Source organism: Rhipicephalus microplus, unplaced genomic scaffold (genome assembly GCF_043290135.1).
Source record: "Rhipicephalus microplus isolate Deutch F79 unplaced genomic scaffold, USDA_Rmic scaffold_113, whole genome shotgun sequence".
Taxonomy (NCBI): Eukaryota; Metazoa; Arthropoda; class Arachnida; order Ixodida; family Ixodidae; genus Rhipicephalus; species Rhipicephalus microplus.
The window spans coordinates 123,475-143,658 of record NW_027464685.1 but is presented as its reverse complement, the minus strand read 5'-3'; the positions used below and the strand labels follow the sequence as shown (position 1 = coordinate 143,658).

The window sequence follows — 20,184 nt, the reverse complement described above, 5'->3', positions numbered from 1 at the left end:
ACCACTACTGCTTCGCATCCCAGCAGGGTTCTCTTCGGGGAAATGGTTCATAATTTCTCAATGCTCACGTGTCAAAATTTTCCACGTGTGTTCTCGTCATTCCTGGGTAGATGCAAAAAATTAAGTGTCAATTACTTGGGGCACATAGCCGCCCGCGGGTATGTGTCACTGTTCAGCAGGAAGCGTTTGACGACGCGCGTAACCGGATTGTGACCTTATTCATATCTTCACCGGCGCGTCGTATTCGTCAAACTATGGAACTCTCCCATACTAATTTTGGTTCACGCCAAGTTAAGGAGGTGATCACGAGAGCACCCAGACGTGAGCGGCTAGACAGACAGACAGACAGACAGACAGACAGACAGACAGACAGACAGACAGATAGATAGATAGATAGATAGATAGATAGATAGATAGATAGATAGATAGATAGATAGATAGATAGATAGATAGATAGATAGATAGATAGATAGATAGATAGATAGATAGATAGATAGATAGATAGATAGATAGATAGATAGATAGATAGATAGATTGAAGAAATGCTTCGCCTGTAATATCTTTACTCACATTTGTAAAACAGCAACGGTAAAATAAATATGAATTACCTTTCTCAGGTTTAACCAATCACAAGAAGGCTGTTTGTTGATAATCTGCATGCTGTGAAAGAGCTTTTCGTATTGCTCTTCACATGTGCGGTAATTCGTTCCATTTATGCACTTGGAACTGCATGCATGCTTTCATGACGCGAGGACGCGCGTTGCTGTTACATGCAGCGTTCAGTATTTCTTTTGTCGAGCTACACGATAGGACATGGCACAGCGCTTATAAAGCACTGCGCATTGCGCCATGTCCACTTATACTCTATAAATGAGTCTTGGCGCTGTCAGCCACAATGATTCTTCACATCCATCTGCTGGTGCGCAAAGTTTGAACACAGTGAAAGGTCATGAAATATATATATATATATATATATATATATATATATATATATATATATATATATATATATATATATATATGTGTGTGTGTGTGTGTGTGTGTGTGTGTGTGTGTGTGTGTGTGTGTGTGTGTGTGTGTGTGTGTGCCCGATAGCAGCATCCGCATCCACACGGGCGCGCGCGTGCGTGCACACGCGCGTTTTAATGTCGGGTACCCCTAGCTGCCTGTAGCACGCGCATGCTATTGCGTGTCTTTGAACTCACCGCCACACCTGTGGAGAATACAAAAGAACGCAAGGGCTCATGTACGCAAGCCACTTGGAGCCGCCGCACTGAAACTCTGTATTGATAGCCTGTTTCGCTCCTGCAAGGGCTGTGTGCCGCAAGGAAAACATAAAGGTGCAAACGTCCTCCGGCTAGCTCATACCTGGAATTTTCACTGACACCTAACGCTGCTTTTTCCATAATGCAGACGCCGCATAGATACCAGAATTTGCCATGAAAAATTACCAAGGAAGCACCGGACGACCCAGCCCAGCTGCACAGTCATTTCTGTTTAAGGAGTTTTTGATCCCCCGTTTAGGAACCAAATATACTGCATCCTGTCTATTGTCGGTGAATTAATCGGCATGTGTACATTGCGTACTCACAAACCCGCGTTAGTCTTGCAACAACGTGTTCGCATGCACGCGCTGCAACAGCGCAACACGCTCCCACGCGCTGCAAGCAAGGGTGCAAGTTGAGCAGACGAAACATCGGCGGCCGAAGCCCTGCAGCGGCTTGCGCTTCGCCTTCCCATACTGCCTTGCGCCCGCCTTTGGCGCGCGCACAGAAAGCATACCGGTAAAAGCTCTCATTTCGGAACTTTGTTCCCGAGCACTAGATTCGTTCGATTCACCTGCACCACGTGAACCAGTTCACAGGGTGCTGCACTTTGTCATTCGTTTCAGCGGTGCAGCATTGACGACCTTTTAACTCTGTCATTCGTTTCAAAAGGTGCAGATGAGGGGCAGCACTGGTTCAAGATTTTCCTGCACCACCTACACTGATGGTGCTGGCTTGGTGCAGTCGCATGTGCAGCTGAGCAGACGATGCAGCACTTTAGTGTAGGTGGCTTAGGCTTCATACCCGCCTCTTCAAACGCGGTGTGTTTCGCCATTATGTTTGCGCCTCATAAACTGTCCACATGTGTGGTTCGCCATCGTTCAATGTTAGCTGTACGGCGTAAACTGTTGGCTCATCGTCATTCGTTCCGGGGGTCGCGCTGTGCCTGCACCGCTGAACTCACGCTGCACAATTTCTGAACTTCGCGTGCACAGTCGTGAACTGGTTCCAATTGGTGCAGGTGAACCACGGACCTACTGCCCTCGTTGTTCAGTGGTGGTCAGTTGTGTCAACGCAGTCGGCGTTGGTTGTGCGGTTGACTGTGCGGACCATTCTAACCGTTGACAGCCGGCGGATTCTGCTACCGTATCGTGTTGGAGATTGCATGTGATCTTCCAGTTGTGCCTGTCAATTCTGTTGCACTTTTCGCGTTGTAGCTTGTTCGCATTTATTTCTCTATCTAAGTGTGCTTGAAGTGTTCGTGTGCAGCTGCTGAAAAGCCAACCCTAACATGACCCGTGCACTCGTTGCCGGAGACTCAATGTTGAAGTACCTCACAGGGTGTTTCACATTGAGCTCCAGGACACATGTCGAGGTTCGCTCATTCAGCGGTGTGCGGATCGAGAAATTGTTCTCTTTAATTGCTCATTCTCTGGCAGATGTGCACGTGGTCGTTCTTCACATTGGCACTAACAATGTCGGTGAAGAACCCCTCGTGCTGATTGCCAGGTTCCGATCACTGATCTCCAGAATTCTTGATGTCAATCCGTCAATCCGTGTTGTAGTGTCTGCAATTCTGCCGAGACAAGCGAGTTTGCGCAAGTGCCAGTGGGCGCTGTCTGTCGGAGAATTGGAGGCGTTCAACATGGATGCCGGGGAGACGAATGCCATTTTGCAGGCGCTGTGCCACAAGAACGGCTACGGTTTCGTGGACGGCACATGCGAGCTAATGGGGATGCTGAAGGCTGACGGCGTGCACCCGACGAAACATGGTAGCCAGGTAAGCAATTAATGTGGATGTTATAAGGGGCTAGCTGCCTAGTCGGTAGCGGCTGCGGACGATCAAAGTTACGGGTTAGCGACGAGTCAACGACACATATTGCAATTGTTGCATTTAGAAGATACGAATTCAATCCTCCAAGAAAACGTAAGCGTGCTTGCAGCGCTACAGTGCACGTGCTTCATCGAAAGCGCCCGGAAAAGATAAAATTAGGTGAAATTAGGCGTGTGTAGCTGTGATAGTCGTCCTACATATAATTTCCACGCAATGTGGTACCGCGCGGTGAAGGCCACGTAAACGTGGACGTTGGAGTATTTAGTTAGCGGCATTCCGCTACGGCCTTTTTCGTTTTTTCCAGAGTTAATTCGTTATGTTGGCACTGCAGGTCCACGGACGACCTTTGAACATAAGTTGCATAAGAGAGGGCACGGCAACGTTCTCCAGAACAACATGTCTAAGCTTGCATGGATTGTCGTGCAGGTGTTTCTTCTTGTCAAGCCTGGTCCGCTGCCTGATACTGGACGGCCATCCCACTCTGGGCATGCGCCACTGGATCGCGCTCCAGGCACGTGGAAACCACCGTCGACATCGCAGCTACGCACCCTCGTCTCCAGTGAACCACGCCGTTGGCTTCAGTCATCGGTGACGTCAGTGGAGCCGAGTATAAAGCACCAAGATTTCGCCTTCCGCCTCAGAGGGCACGGCAACGTTCTTCAGAACAACATGTCTAAGCTTGCAAGGATTGTCGTGCAGGTCAGTTTTCACACCCCTAATTCATCTGTCCGTACTAGTTGCTACGCTCTTTTGATTCTGCCGTGCCCTCGGCAATGTGTCCAAATTGTTGACGATTGCTGGTCTGTCTTGACGATTTTGCTGTGTGGTGATGTGGAGAGCAACCCTGGTCCAGATCTTGAGGAACTTATAAATAGTATACTAGCTGAACTAAAACAATCTAAAGAGGAACAAAAGAAACGCGACACCATACTTTCAGACATTAACAAAAAACTTTCCAAACTAGACGAAGTATTAAAGGTATCAAAGGCGAACGAAGAAAAAATAAAGAAACTGGAGGGAAGAATACAGCGCGTAGAAAAGGCTCTGACAGAACAAGACAAAAAGCTTGTCGATTACGAAGATCGTTCAAGAAGGAATAATTTGGTCGTATTCGGCATACCGGAAGGACCAGACGAAAACAGAGAAATTTTGGAAGACAAAGTTGTTTCTAAAGTTTTCCAAGACACCCTAAAGGTCACAGTTACTTCCGTGGAGCGCATTCATAGAATTGGACGGGTGAATGAACAACGCCCAAGGCCGGTCATTGTGCGGTTGTACAATTACAACGAAAAACTTTTGCTTTTCAAGAAGTGTAGCATACTAAAAGATTCGGGTGTATCAATATCTCACGACTACTCGCAAGCAACACTTCAGCTACGAAAAAGGCTCTGGAAAACAGTAAAGGACAACAGAAGTCAGGGTGATAAGGCGTACTTAGTTTATGATAAGCTTTACATCCATAATGACGTCTACGTATGGGACGAGCATCAAAACCGTAAAAAACTGTTGCGCAGCGCTGCGCGCTCAGAAGATTGACATCACAATGACGAGCAAACCTTAGCGCACAAGCGGCTTCGTTTGATAAACCTCAATGCACAGAGCTTGCGGAACAAACAAGAACAGTTTGAACATGTTCTGCTATCCTATGATCCTCACATAGCCGTAATTTCAGAAACCTGGTTGCACCCTGACGATCGAGATAGTTGCGTGTTTCCGCCTTCATATACGTGCTATCGTAAGGATCGCAAAACAAGGGGCGGTGGCACTGCAGTTCTTGTCAAAAGTGGTGTGCCGTCACATCAATTGCCCGAGATTGATGTCGACCGCGAAAGTGTGCTTTGCAGATGTGAATTTTTAGGAAACCAAATCATCGTCGTAGGTCTGTACAGACCGCCCAATGCTGAGCCAGATTTCTTGTTAAAACTTTACAAGCTAAATCAGTATCGCAACCAAATTCTTTTAGTTGTTGGGGATTTCAATCTGCCTTGTATTAATTGGGAAACGCTAAAGTGCGGCCCAACAGACATACCGAATTCTGAAATTTTTCTGGACATGCTCTTGGCGTTTAATCTGACCCAAACCGTTTTACTTCCCACTCGGGTGACAAGCTGTACGTCTTCGATTCTAGATCTCGTCTTGTGCTCCTCAACTATAACTGACATTACCACCGATATTTGTGATGGAATTTCAGATCATAAATTGGTATACTTTACGTCATTGCTCCCACGCCAATCCAACCCACCCCAATACAAACCTATTACTATAAAGCAGTACACATCTGCAGATGATGTAAATATAACTAATTATCTCGAGGAAGCCATTGTTTTGTTTGATGATAGTGATGACATCAATACATTATGGACAAAGTTCAAAGCGCACTGTCATTTCTGTATCCAGCATTTTATTCCAGATAAAGTGAAAAAAGTTGGCAGGACGAATCCGTGGATAAATAGAGAAATAATTCATGTGAAGCGCAAATTAAAACGCTTGCGGAAACGTTCCAATGCTGCTCAAGCAGACATTTCTAATTTACAGGCTACATTAAAGTCCAAATTAGCTGCTTCTAGGGATCACTACTTTAATGTGACACTCAATCGTTTTGTATCCGGAAGTCCCTCTAAATTCTGGCAATTTTTATCTCATAAGGGTGGCACGAGGCTTGATCAAATCGCCAAGGGTGATCGGGTACTTACTGATCCAAGAGAAGTGGCGGAGGTGTTTAACGAGTATTTCCAAAGTGTGTTTTCAACGTCAGATCCTTTAAACGGGGCTGTTTGTGAAAATGATGATTGTGGTGTCATTCAGATTTCTTTGGAAGGTGTCACAGAATTGCTTTTGCGATTGGATCCGAAAAAATCGACAGGCCCTGATGATATCCCTTCCGCATTTCTCAGACGCTATGCTACACTGTTAGCCAGGTTCCTTGTAGTCATTTTGCAGAAATCCGTTTCGTCTGGTGCGATACCTGATGATTGGCGTATTGCACGTGTGACTCCTGTGTATAAGAAGGGTAACCGTCTCAATTTTTGTAACTATCGGCCCATCTCTCTCACCTGTCATTGTTGTAAACTGCTGGAACATATTATCGCAAAATACCTCAATAACTTTCTTCAATCCCAAAATATTCTCACTGAGCACCAACACGGTTTCCGACGAGGTCTTTCTACTACTACGCTGTTATGAACTACAATTAATGAATTTGCGAAGGCTCTAGATGCTGGTAGCCAGGTTGACGTGATCTTTTTTGACCTCTCGAAGGCGTTCGACAAAGTTCCCCATAAAAAATTAATAAATAAACTGAAGTCAATTGGCGTTCCTTCAGATATAACAAATTGGGTCACATCTTACCTACTAAACCGAAAACAATACGTAGAGATTGAGGGCTCGCGCTCGCGTTTCTTAGACGTTTTTTCCGGAGTACCGCAGGGGTCCGTACTCGGTCCTGTTTTATTTAACATTTATATTAATGATTTGGCTCAAGCAATAGATACCAGCGTATCAGTTAAACTGTTCGCAGACGACTGCATTCTTTTCAAAGTCATAAACTCAACGGCAGATCAACAAGTTTTAAACAGAAACGTCGGTAACTTGGAAACTTGGTGTTCCGAGTGGAACATGGTAATTAATCTAGAAAAAACTGCTCACTTGTGTATCACCAACAAAATCAACAAGTTTCACTTTAAATATGAGATAAAAGGGTCATAGATTACACAAGTCGAAGAATATAAATATTTGGGTGTTACAATTACCTCAAGCCTCAACTGGACAACCCATATAGTAAATACGTGCTCTTCCGCACGTAAAAAACTAGGGTTTCTAAAGCATCGATTAGCTAATGCCCCCAGTTCCTTAAAGCTTAAAGCTTACAAAACAATGGTAAGGCCTTCCTTGGAGTACGCCTCCGTAGTATGGGACCCTCACACAAAGAGCAATATACAAAAGATAGAAAAAATTCAGCGCCTGGCAGCCCGTTTTATTTACAGTAGGTATAGACGCCGCGAATCCCCCTCTGCGATGTTGCAGTTGGCAAATCTTGAACCTCTTGAGGACAGACGACGAGCTGCTTTACTTAACTTACTCCGTCTAATATATTTTTCTTAACTCGAAATAAAGCCAGAAAACTACATGGTAAAGGATTCTTCCAGGCCTTCTCGTCACAAAAACAGCTGTAGCATCAAGCCAATTTTCGCAAGAACTAATTTATACAAACACTCTTTTTTCCCGAAATCAATCTCTGAGTGGAATTTGTTGCCCCGAAACTCTACTCTTCTTTCCTTTTCACCGTGAAATGCGCCTTGTGTTTCCTGGCTTTCACAATACTTGTTTGATTTAACAATTTGTTGTGTGCCTAAGAGTGTGGTGCTTTGCTTATGGATTGTGTTGCAGTGGGTGTACTCAGCCCTCTGGAAACGAGTATAATTTGATGGTGATTGCTATGTTTTTCTTACATTTCGTGTGTAACAGTATCAATTTTGTTGTAACTTTGTTGTACTTTTATTTTACCTTTGAACTTGCTGTACCTTTCCTGCTTGGACCTTAAATGGTTCGCAGTATATCATGAATAAAAATAAAATAAAATGCTTAGATCGTCGGAATCGAGCGGCTGCTTGTTGATCATGTTTTGCACATGTAGAGCCTTCCGAAATGATTTGATTAGAGTGAAATGACGTGTGCGGTGGGACTATTTGCGACTTCGGCTACCAATGATATAAGCGGGTTTTACTGTGTGTTCATTACCACAGTATATTTGAGAGGCGCCAACGGGTAAGCTCACTGGTGCACAGCCTTTATGCAACAGCAGCTCCTTTACTCAGAAGTGCAGAATAAGCAATCTGACAAGAACTACTAAGGAGGCCAGTGAGGTTACCTCCCTTATGTGCATTATCTCTGCCATGAGTTGACAAGCATCTGGTGTAAATGTGAATTCCCTATTGTGCATCAAAGGAAAGATCAATACTACTGTTACTGTTATTGTTATGAACACAGATCATATTTCATCAAACCCATGTTAGCCCATTTTATTCTCTTAATTGAAATACTGAAAATGAGATGTCTGATATGCCTTACTTGTTTCCAAAACAGGGCAGCAATGTCTGATATATAAAGTAAAAATTCTGCAAGTCATTTATGTAATTCGATCATTATACATCGAACGTCCCAGCCGTTTTGGCAACCGTCTTAAATGTATTGGAAAAAAAATCTTGCTGGAGCACTGTGTTTAAAATAGTGAAGTGGTAAAATTTTTCTCAGAGAAAAAATTTTGGGTCACGTGGCTGCCTTCTGAGTTACCTGAAAATTGCAGAACTCCTCGCATTCGATCAGGTCGGCATCAGCTCACACAAAGTCATGTAGACCAACAGCACCTGGTGTCGCTCCATTGAAGCTGAAATGCCAAACAACACTGTACGTAAGCAATTTCTGTGAGGTCTTGGCATGCGTTTGGACAGAAGCACATCAGCAAGAAGTTAGGCAGTCTACAGAACATCTATCGAAATTATGGCACATTATATGTCATGTGCTGATATAGTTACCAACAGAAGCATTAGCAAAAAGTCTTCTTTTGAAGAAAAAGAAGTCATTTTGCTATCATCATTGTCCAACAACCTAAACAGCAATGGTTGCACCAACGCCTTTTGGCAAATACCCAAGTGCCCGACTTGTGAAATGAGCGCCGCTGCAATTTTTTTACATCTACTTTCTCACCTAGTTTAAGGGTCTAAAACAGTCGCATATTACTAACATGTATTTTGGGAGTGCTTTTAAAATCTCTTCGCTGTTGAGAGAGAGCAAACACCTTGTACCAACAGAAGCATTAGCAAAAAGTCTTCTTTTGAAGAAAAAGAAGTCATTTTGCTATCATCATTGTCCAACAATGTAAACAGCAATGGTTGCACCAATGCCTTTTGGCAAATACCCAAGTGCCCGACTTGTGAAATGAGCGCCGCTGCAATTTTTTTACATCTACTTTCTCACCTAGTTTAAGGGTCTAAAACAGTCGCATATTACTAACATGTATTTTGGGAGTGCTTTTAAAATCTCTTCGCTGTTGAGAGAGAGCAAACACCTTGTACTCAATGAATGTTCATCATGGACGTTATATTTCTTCATTGCTATGAGAACTTCATTCTTTGGGGCTTCCGTTATGGTGGGGTTCAACTGTAAATGTGCTCTTCTGTGTTCCAGCTGTTGGGGTGCCTGCTACGTGCAGCCATCAAGGAAGCAAGCAAGGACCTTGAGGCAAGCCACAATGGAGCATTACAGCAGCAGCACCAGAAAGAAAAGGACCACAAGAAGCTTCGATTCCAGTACAGTGATCAGTCAAAAGGGCTGGCACAGTATTGGAATAATGTAACTCATTTCCCAGCTCTTTCCACAGACCCTATGCTTGTTGTAGCCCCTGCATCTCCATGCAAGGAAATGTGGTCGGACGTTGCACGGAAGTCTGATTCTGCTACCCTACAATGTCACAGTGCGATGTCAGTGACACCTAAGGTCACAGAAACAGACCCTGCTCATGGGTACCCTTCGCTGCCAATAACTGCAGTGGCATGCACCAGGGCTTCAGCTGTGACTGTTTTCGCTCAAGTAAAACGGCACCCTGTGCGCGCTCCTGCACTTGTCGGTGGTGTGTGGATGCAGCACAAAGTGAAGAAGACTGGGCGTACTGCCGTGCCACTGTGCTCTGCTGCTTTTGAGCAGAGCCCACCTTCTGACTGTGGGCCACCCGACGCCTGCGACGTAACATCCACGGTGAGCCCCCAGTCAGAAGGTGTGGTTCTGCGCAAGGGCAGCAGTGCGGCTGACACCAGCACTTCCACACCTCGTGATGATCCCCGTGTAGAAAAGGAGGTTAGAGTCGAAAATAGGAAAGGGCACAGTAACAAGAAACCAGTTTCTCCTGCTCTTGTCAGTGGTGCGAGTGTGCACCACAAAGTGACGAAGACTGGGCGTACTGCTGTGCCACTGTGCTCTGCTGCTTTTGAGCAGAGCTTACCTTCTGACTGTGGACCACCCGACGCCTGCGACGTAACATCCACGGTGAGCCCCCAGTCAGAAGGTGTCGTTCTGTGCAAGGGCAGCAGTGCAGCTGACACCGGCGCTTCCACACTTCGTGGTGATCCCCATGTAGAAAAGGGGGTTAGAGTCGAAAATAGGACAGGGCACAGTAACAAGAAACCAGTTTCTCCTGCTCTTGTTAGTGGTGCGAGTGGGCACCACAAAGTGACGAAGACTGGGCGTACTGCCGTGCCACTGTGCTCTGCTGCTTTTGAGCAGAGCCCACCTTCTGACTGTGGGCCACCCGACGCCTGCGACGTAACATCCACGGTGAGCCCCCAGTCAGAAGGTGTGGTTCTGTGCAAGGGCAGCAGTGCAGCTGACACCGGCGCTTCCACACTTCGTGGTGATCCCCATGTAGAAAAGGGGGTTAGAGTCGAAAATAGGACAGGGCACAGTAACAAGAAACCAGTTTCTCCTGCTCTTGTCAGTGGTGCGAGTGTGCACCACAAAGTGACGAAGACTGGGCGTACTGCTGTGCCACTGTGCTCTGCTGCTTTTGAGCAGAGCCCACCTTCTGACTGTGGGCCACCCGACGCCTGCGACGTAACATCCACGGTGAGCCCCCAGTCAGAAGGTGTCGTTCTGTGCAAGGGCAGCAGTGCAGCTGACACCGGCGCTTCCACACTTCGTGGTGATCCCCATGTAGAAAAGGGGGTTGAGTCGAAAATAGGACAGGGCACAGTAACAAGAAACCAGTTTCTCCTGCTCTTGTCAGTGGTGCGAGTGTGCACCACAAAGTGAAGAAGACTGGGCCTACTGCCGTGCCACTGTGCTCTGCTGCTTTTTAGCAGAGCCCACCTTCTGACTGTGGGCCACCCGACGCCTGCGACGTTATATCCACGGTGAGCCCCCAGTCAGAAGGTGTGGTTCTCTGCAAGGGCAGCAATGCAGCTGACACCAGCGCTTCCACACTTCGTGGTGAGCACAGAGCAACTTCAGCAAAATTGTCACACAGCCATATTTGCACAGGTGGAGGAAATCTTTCTGTAGGGAGCACATTCAGCACTTATAAGGAGTTTAAAGCTAGCTGAAGGATGGAAAAGTGAAGGGTTCCATCCGATGCGTATTGAAAAATCAGATAAAAACCCATTGTGTACTGAGAAAGATTTAAACAAAGCAGACTTTCCTTATGTTCGAGTTAAATTTGTCTGTTGCCACGCAGGGCATCCAAATCTGGGGGGACAAAATATTCGACCCAATCAACGCTTCAACTGTACAGGTTGCAACGTTGAACTGAAGCTTGCGCTGCGGGTTTCTCTACAGCCCTATTATGAAGTTGTAAATTTAGCGGGTGTGCACAACCATAAAATAGGTCCCGAGGAGCAACTTCAGGAGTTGATTTCTTGTAATGTGAAACCTAAAGAACTAAAGGATGCCATTCTGAGGAAAACGGGAAAACACGTTACTTCTCGTGATATTATAAACATGAAGCATAGAACGGTTCAAAAAATTCAGGACAATGCTCATCATGGAGCCCTTCTGTTAGAAAAAATCAACGAATTGTTTTCAGAAAACTCTGGGTGGAAGGTTCATATTGACAAGAATACAGAAAATGGTCTCTTGTACATATTGCTTCAATCAGAGCATATGGCCCAGTTACTAGAAAAATACCCTGAAGTGTTGTTCTTTGATGGTACGTATAAAGTTAATAAAGAAGGGTATATCTTGCATTCGATTATGTGTGAAGATGGAACAAGCCATGGGAGGCCTGTATGTTATGCATTTGTTCAGCGGGAGACATCAGAAATATTAACGTCTTTCCTAGAGACATTCCTTTGTTTGAATCCTGTCGTAGAGGAGAAGTGCAAAATTGTGGTAATGGACAAAGATTTAAATGAAATGAATATAATTCAGCAGCTTCTGGCCAAATGTAGAATCTTGTTGTGTTCGTGGCACGTGTTAAAGTACTTACACACGAAAGTGATGCAGCATAAGTCAAACAGTCTAGATAAGAAGTATGTTAAAGATATAATTACGAAACTGGTTTTTGCACATACCGTAGATATATATCAAAGGCACTTGCAGGACTTGGAAAAAGCACTTGAAAATGACAAAGCCCTTGTGCAGTACTTTTAAGAAAATTGGCACAGCTGCAAGATCATGTGGGTTCATGCTTATCGTGCAAATGCATGTAGTTTAGGAAATAATACTAACAATCGAATGGAAAGCCATAATCAAAAGTTAAAAAATTATCTAACACGTGACATGCGCTTAGTGGAAGCAGTGAAAGCTCTGATAAGGTATGTAACCCACGATGCTCTAGCACTCAGCCATATGCAATATAAAGAAATGAGAACTTGCATTGACACCAGTAAGACTGATAAGTTTTGCAGTGAGGTGTCAGCAAAATGCACCGAATATGCTAGAAAATTGGTATGTAAAGAATATGGGCTGTTTATGAAATATCCAGGAGACTGTGTTGTCTGTGATGGCAAATGCACCGTTTTTGTTGGCAGTAAGCTTTATGAAGTTACTAATAATATGAGGACATGCATATGCACATTTAATGCGCAGTACCAGCTGCCCTGCAGGCACATTCTTGCAGCTAGATCAAAAAATAATATGGAACTGTTTGATGAACGTTGTGTGTCAAAGCGCTGGCTTAAATCTGATTTTGTGCAGACCGACCAGACAGTGTCACCAGACAAACTAAGCATTTTAACCACAAGCATGGTAAAAAAGGTACAGCCAGAACTTGATAACTCAGAGGCCAGATATAAATATGCATATGCACGTCTGTTGGAACTTTCAAAGGAAGTGGCTAATGTACTAGCCCAATGTAGCGCAACTGAACTTTGCGAAAAATTGAGCGAGTGTGAGGACTTTTTCCAAAATCTTGTTACTTACCCTAGAAATTAGAAACATGATTCACCCCTTCCTAAAATAGCACAAAGTAATGAACCAGTTAGTGGGGAAGGAAAAAGCTTAGAAAAGTCAAAAGAAGTAAGTAATTCGTGGAGTGTAGACCTGAACGACTATCTATTGGCCAAGTCTGTAGATGATGGCACTATGAAGAAGGGCTCCACAGAAGATAAATCGGAACTGAAAGTGCAATCTGGTCAAGTTAAATCTGATTCAAAAGATGAAATTAACTTTACTATAGCCTCGCATGATGATAAGGTATGTCAGGTTCTAGCAAAGACATCGGACACTAGCTTTTCGCCTAGTGATTTTGCACAGCAACTGACAGCGCTTAGCATACCTCTAGTTAAATCCGCTCGCGGCCGACCACGTAAGAGATGTGCACATGATACGAAGCGGGGAGAAAAAAGACTACGTTTGCATGTTTTGAAAAACTCTCAATTTAAAGAAAAGGCACCTGTGACAGTCGTTGGTAGAACAGTGGAAGAAATTAGTGACCCCATAGCTGACGCGATTTGTGGTCCAAATAATTGCAAACCGTACAAAATAAGTTTCTCTGATTTAGTGGCCTTACAAGGCACGGGATGGCTGTCAGATGCAATCGTAAATGCAGCGCAACTTAATATTTCGCGTCAGTTTCCTGGTCTGTGCAATTATCAGGATGTTCTTCTTGGGGAGAGCTTGACATTTGAGAAGCGAGACAACTTTATTCAAATTCTGCATACTCCTGGGCATTGGGTTACAGTGAAAAATTATGGTGCCCCTACAAACAGTGTTTTTCTGTATGATTCGTTAGACCAGGACATTATGCCAAGTGTAGCAACTCAAGTTATGAACATAATGAGTCTAGCTTCTAATACTCTCACCATTCACGCTAAGGCAGTACAGCGTCAAGAGAACTGTTATGACTGTGGCGTTTTTGCCATTGCTAATGCATTCACCATTGCATCTGGCGTCGACCCGTGCACCGTTGCTTTTGATAAGACGTTAATGCGCAGGCATTTAATATCATGTCTTGCAGACAATGAGATGGTCCATTTCCCTATTGCTACAATGCAAGTGCCCAGAATAAAACCAAAGTCAAGTTGCTTTTTTGTTCCAAAGTAATATTGCATGTTTAAACCATTAACAAAATCAGCCTTAAACTGAAACCATATAGTTCTATAGCTGCTGATTTGAGACCTTTCTATAGATTCCAACTCTAGGTTATTAATATACTCGGTCATCATCATTAGCATTCTTAGTTCTTCTGCCTCACAAAGAATTTTAAAATGACATTCTTTGGTCCGTGTTATCCAGTGAGATAACTTTCTACAGGCGTTATTTATCCAGAAAATAATGCAAACCATTATACTATATGCACCTTGCTTTTAAAAACTAAGTGGTCTGAGGAAAAGTTAATAAATTTTGATGCCTATCGGTCAATGAAATGAACTGTGTAAATAACGTATTATTTTTGCGGTATATTTTAGGGACCATGAGCATCCTAGCATGTTGCAACCTTTTTAGATGCTTAACTATATAAATGTATGAAACCTTTTAAAGGGGCCCTAAAGGCATACTGTTGGTGCACTGTTTGTGGTGCACTGTTTGTTCCGTGCTAAGAAAATGCCTTGTTTAAAAAGAAGTTATATATTAAGTGGTCAGCATGCTACAACTGGTATTTAAATAACTTTCCAAGTAGGTCTTCTTGACATTTTGTCCCTTAGGTGGCGTGAAATACAGTAGTAGCAGGCATGGTAGAAGGAAAGTTTTGCTATTATGAGCAGACACCGGTCAGTAGCTTCGCAGAAACTTCTGTGGCACAAGTAGGTAATTTGAGAGAACTTTCACTGCCCCCCCCCCGTTTTTGGGGGATGATTGAAGCTAGCCATGAGTCTTGTCGGCGGCTCTTAGTTCAAAGAAAAAAATAGAAAGAACCAAGCAGCATTTCATACCAGATTTGGGCGCACGTTAAAGAACCCTAGGGGGTAGAAATTTCCGGAGCTCTCCACTACGGGGTCTCTCATAATCATATGCTGGTTTTGAGACGTTAAACCTTACTTATAAAAAATAGGCATTTCATACCAGATTTTAATGCGCTGAAATCGTCTTTTCTACTGTGGACAGTTTCAGTAATTACTTTTTCTGGGACTCGACTACGTCATTTTATAGAGTTACAGAGTTCGCAGAATATGGCATGGGTGACTGGAGCCTTATCATACATTTACTCCTTTCTTGGTGAACTAAGCCCTGTAGATAATACTGCAGTTAGGCATTCTTAAACTTTCACTCATCATTCGAACAAGAGAAATTTTTTGCCTTTAGCGTCCCTTTCAGATGAAGAAAATTTGTTCCTTTGTGATTAAATGCCTGACTTCATTTTCTAAGCTGTGCTATGTGGAAACACATACTTCGGCAAAATGAAAGCTAATGCGGGCCGCTGGTGAAAATTTACTTTTCCAAGTGTAAATAAATTTTATGTGATTGTATTACAATGTAAGATGTTCCTAATGCATTAACAAATAGTTCATATTCTAAACATTTCCTAGAAAACAGCATCATTTCTCGTAAAAGACTAAATGTTTGCTATGGCAAAGTTTGATTCCATTATACTGGCTGCAGTTTGAGGCAGCAGTTCAGCATGGCCTGTATTAGTTTCATATTGTCTAAGTCTCTGGGCGGAGCCTGACCACTACAGAGCGCGTTCTCGGGTGGCGGATAGAGAAACGTTTCATGATGTGAAGTTGCACAAAGCTGCTTCATATCATGGTACAGGCAGTTATGCCCGCGGACCAACAGGCATATAGTCATGGTTTATATTAGTGACAACCATATTTTTGCTGCTGTTAGCGGCCAGTGGTTTTTACACATCACCCAAATTTAACTCAGTGCATATACTTAGACATCGTGATGTACGTGTAACATCAGTGCAGTGCTCATGTTGGTTACCATTCATGAGACCGTAACAAGGACCTGCTGCCAGCCATCATGTCCTGGTCCTGACCTGCCTTTGGGAGGCTGACTCAGCCGTCTAGGTTGGCGAGCGGGTTCCTGCTTCTGGTCACCAGCCACGATGGTGCAATGACCAGCCACCATGGTGCATGCATGGGTAGATCTGTCTGATATAAAGTGTTAATGCAGGCTTGTTAATACGCCGTGAACTTGCTATAAACAGCACTACAACTAGACAAAGAAAGAAGAAACAGAAGCTGCAAGGGACATCCTGTCTCTTGCAGCTCTATCTATCAGATGTTCTGATCTCTCTGCTCACATTTGGAGATTGTTTTCACACTGTGACTGAAGCACTTCTGCCCATGACTTATGGGTGAATTGGGCTTCTCATCTGCTTCAGCCAACAAATACACCTGCAAAGAATGAGTCTGCCACTGTGGATGACACCAGCATTAAAACTACTAGTGACTGTTTTTGTTTCAAATGTTCAGCAGAACTTCATTTATTACAAAGCTATGCTTGTCTTAGTAGTTTGGTAATGGATGCAGTTTCAGTGTGATTGTTTTGCTTTTATTTAAAATTACTTTAATTTTAAATGTTTGACATTTGTGTGTGGAAAACTGGCTCATCCTTTCCTGAAACGAGACCCTGCCTCAGTAAAACGATCCTGCATCGCAGGCATGAGGGCTGAATGGCTGCAGCTACTTCAATGCTGCCCAAGGATTAAGTGTTGATGTTTGAGAGCAGCAGCCATAGGCCGGTAGAAAAAGTGGAACCTATTTAAACTCACTCAAGAAATACATTTCACCATGGAAACTCACTTGGACTCAAATTAACTTAAATTTAGCTCAACAGAACCAATTGGGACTCGCTATACTGTTTGTCAACCACTCTCACTCAGGCTCAAACTTACCAACATATTACTCAGTTCGGCACGGTCAGACTCGCGATTTGACCTGTGTCTGAGTGAGCGAACAGCTGTCACTAGTCGCAATCCAATAAAAATATTTTTATGAAATATGCAGCTCACATCAGAAATTTTTGCCATGAATGTCCCATGAGCGAGTTTGTGAAGGGAGGTCTTGGCGACCTCCTTATCTCCTAACTTGCGCCTCTGTGCAATAACCACATGAACGGTTGTGTGTTGATGTATTCTTGAACAGACTTGATTTGCAATGAAAGCAAATATGATGTCGATAGTTTCTGATAGGCGGGTATATAGGAACATAGGACAGAAATAAAATGTGGTGCTCACTAAGGCTCAACCAAGAAATACACGTTGAGCTTAGGGCTCACCACCTCAGACTTGCAAATATTTTCCTCACTCGGATTCAAGCTCATTAAAATTTTCCTTAGCCACACTCACTCTAACTCAGACTCATGTAATATTACTCTGCTGTACTCACTCAAACTCACGACTCGATCATAGTCCAAGTGAGCCTGGCCCCATTAACGTCCAATGTGCCATGCTCGAATCAGCCAATCGCTGATACAATGGCTGTAATGGGTAATTTTTGAGCTTGTAGCGCAATTTGTCGAGTGAAAGGAAAGCAATTTTCAGGTGAACTTGAACATTTATTGAGAAATTGTGGCCTTGTGCTGCACAACAATATTTGGCTCACCTGTTCTCGGGAGTCTTGACTACCGATTGGCCGCATTTTACGACCATATTCAATAAGAGTTGCAGGGCCCCTTAAACTTTGAAGAGGTTTTGCGGCAGTGTGAATTCTCTTGGATAGGTGCTTTCACAGCATAGCACTCTATGCTTTAGTGAAATCACCTTCACAGGAGGTTATGTGCAGATCAATGTTAACTATTTGTTCATTGCAAATACTTCAAAATTTTTAACAATTTAAAATCGAGTCGAAGCGAGTTTGCATACAGTACTGTTCCTTCAAATATTCAAAGCATTTGAATATTTGCACAACCCTGCTTTTTTTAGTTAATATATTTGTATTTTTTGCTCTCTCTACACAATTGGTTTCTCCCCTTGTTTTTTTCTCTTTCTCCTCTTTCTAATGGTTCTCCCATCTTCTTTTTCACTCTCTCCTTTGCATCCTCCCTTGCCTTTCCCACCCCTCTACTATTTACTATTTAAGGCTATGATTTCTTCTGTCACCATGCATAAATAGCTGAAGAGTTATTATGCTCAGCTTTCAATTCGCTGGTTCAAATGTTGCCTCGGGTAAGCAAAAAAAAAAAAAAACCAAGAAGTATTTTTGTTTTCTTTTCTTCTGCTGCTAAGAAGTGGTTCGTTGCAGATGGGACCCGTATTCTAAAGCGGCACAGGTTCGGAGGTGCCAGTTAGCTTGCCAGTATCCATTAAAATGTTATGACTGGCAGTGCAAGGACCAAGTCTGCAATAGACGCTCATTGGCATACCAGCCAAATGTGGTACGCGTCCAGCAGAAACGCAAAAGGTGTCTGGGTGTGCTGCAGGGAACACGCATCAGCGTCGCTGGGACAGACAGTTCGTGTTTGAGGAGAGGCGCATGCACGGACCGAGGATATGAAAAGCGCGTCGCGTGTGCACTCAGGGCTCTCTCTGTGGCCTTCGTTACGACCAGTCCTGTCTCCTGTAAAAGCGCATCTCAACGCCTTGTGTTTTTTACACCTGTAAATATGTAAATAAATCGTGTGTTTCTGTCGTCAAGAAGCCTCTCAAAGGTGTCTTCTTCCCCGGCACCTGGGTGAAAGCCTGTGCCCCTAACCTCGGTCACATCAAGGTGTGCTTCCCAAAAGTATCGCTGTGGTATGTATTGTGTGCTCACAATTGACAACAATGAAGGCATGGCAAAAATTGTTCCTGGTTTATCAACAGCCTTCTTGCGATATGTGCCTGTTTCAAATATATGAGGACTAGGTTTTCTTTTTTTTCAAGTCCTAATTTGTTCGAGAAAAAACTACAGCGAATTCGAGACGCTCATGTTTGGAAGATTTAGGTAGACTTTCCAGCTGCCCCTTTGCATAGTTGCCACTGCAATTAAGGCATCTGTTTTGGCCCCGTAGCAGATTTTTTATGCCCCCCCCCCCACACACACACATTAAAGACAGCCAAGTCAATTCTGTATGCCACTCACTGTCTGTAGATTGTTGTCTACACAACCTGCTTCAATATTTTTATACTGTTTTCACACTTTGCGGCCACCAGGGTTGCCACCTTTTCTTAAACAAAAAACAGGCCCTTCAACGAGAGAAAGAGGGAGGGCCGAGGATACCTGGAGATTAATGTCCAACAATAGACACCATGTCAGGTCTTTGGCATACAGTGCCATTTGAAAATAATATTGCTTTCCTTGAGTCAAATAAACCTGATATAAATGCAAAAATGGCTCACTGAGCTAACCTACTAGTCTAATTGCTGGCATAAAAATATCCATGGTTAGAATAATGCTTCATTTCCATCACTTAAAAAAGAAAAATTGGGTGACCCTTAAGGTTCGCTTTCAATAATTGAACACGATGATACCCTGGCCCTAGTGCGTACTTCAAGCACTTGGTGCATGAAATATTTTCGAACTTGGTATGCACTCACTATGTGGTCTGAAGGAAATGTGTGCAGCAAAATGTGTGCGTTTTGGTATGGCTGGCCACCTTTTAACTATGAAGTCCTTAAGATAATCACATGTTCTGATGCCTGATTACAATGCACACTTGTATCAAGAAATATTACTGTGATATTACATATTGAATTGTGAAGACAGTATACAGGACACATGTGTTTGCAAAGCCTAACATTATTTTCACTGCATTTTCAAGCAGATGAAGTTATTTTCCTTAATTTCCAAGCAGATGTGTGGCTGTGCTGTAGAACGCCTGCTTGCCATGCAAACGGCCTGGGCTTGATCCTCCCGCAAACTGGGAAATTTTTTATTACTTATTTTATTTGCATCTTTCTTAATTTTTCCGGTTGCTCACAAGGTTCATCACTCACAATCAATGATGCCCACGAGATTTTTAAAACTATCGCGTTAAAACTGGCATAAAAGGGTAACAATGTATGACTGATTGAATAAGCTTTTACAGCTCATGCCAAATCACATTGGTGTGATGTTGAAATCCCTAGGTCCATTGTTAGACTACCAAATGTCATGGTTTTCACTTTTATGTCTGTTTAGGGGTACAGCAATTAACTGGCCAGGAAGTGTAAATAGATCTTTATTTGGAAACATGCTGAAGTATGATAAAGTCAAGCTCCCTTTCCCTTGAGTAATTTGAGATGTATATGTA

The 20,184-nt window shown here is 43.5% G+C and overlaps 3 protein-coding genes and 1 pseudogene across 3 annotated transcripts; all 4 read left to right on the top strand.

Annotated features, from left to right (window-relative positions):
- The first annotated feature begins 2,301 nt into the window (after window positions 1-2,301).
- On the top strand, window positions 2,302-3,135 carry LOC142790474 (uncharacterized). Its single transcript, XM_075885311.1, has one exon. The coding sequence runs from the start codon at window positions 2,557-2,559 to the stop codon at window positions 3,055-3,057; it is 501 nt and encodes a 166-aa protein (XP_075741426.1). The 5' UTR covers window positions 2,302-2,556; the 3' UTR covers window positions 3,058-3,135.
- Window positions 3,136-3,495: 360 nt separating this feature from the next.
- Window positions 3,496-11,148, top strand: LOC142790469 (uncharacterized). The gene is made up of 3 exons (XM_075885306.1): window positions 3,496-3,798; window positions 9,283-10,236; window positions 11,128-11,148. The coding sequence occupies exons 1-3, from the start codon at window positions 3,496-3,498 to the stop codon at window positions 11,146-11,148; spliced, it is 1,278 nt and encodes a 425-aa protein (XP_075741421.1).
- Window positions 11,076-13,017, top strand: LOC142790472 (zinc finger SWIM domain-containing protein 3-like; annotated as a pseudogene).
- Window positions 13,018-13,167: 150 nt separating this feature from the next.
- On the top strand, window positions 13,168-14,761 carry LOC142790473 (uncharacterized). The gene has a single exon (XM_075885310.1). It carries the CDS (start codon window positions 13,168-13,170, stop codon window positions 14,125-14,127), a length of 960 nt encoding a protein of 319 aa, XP_075741425.1. The 3' UTR covers window positions 14,128-14,761.
- Window positions 14,762-20,184: the final 5,423 nt, after the last annotated feature.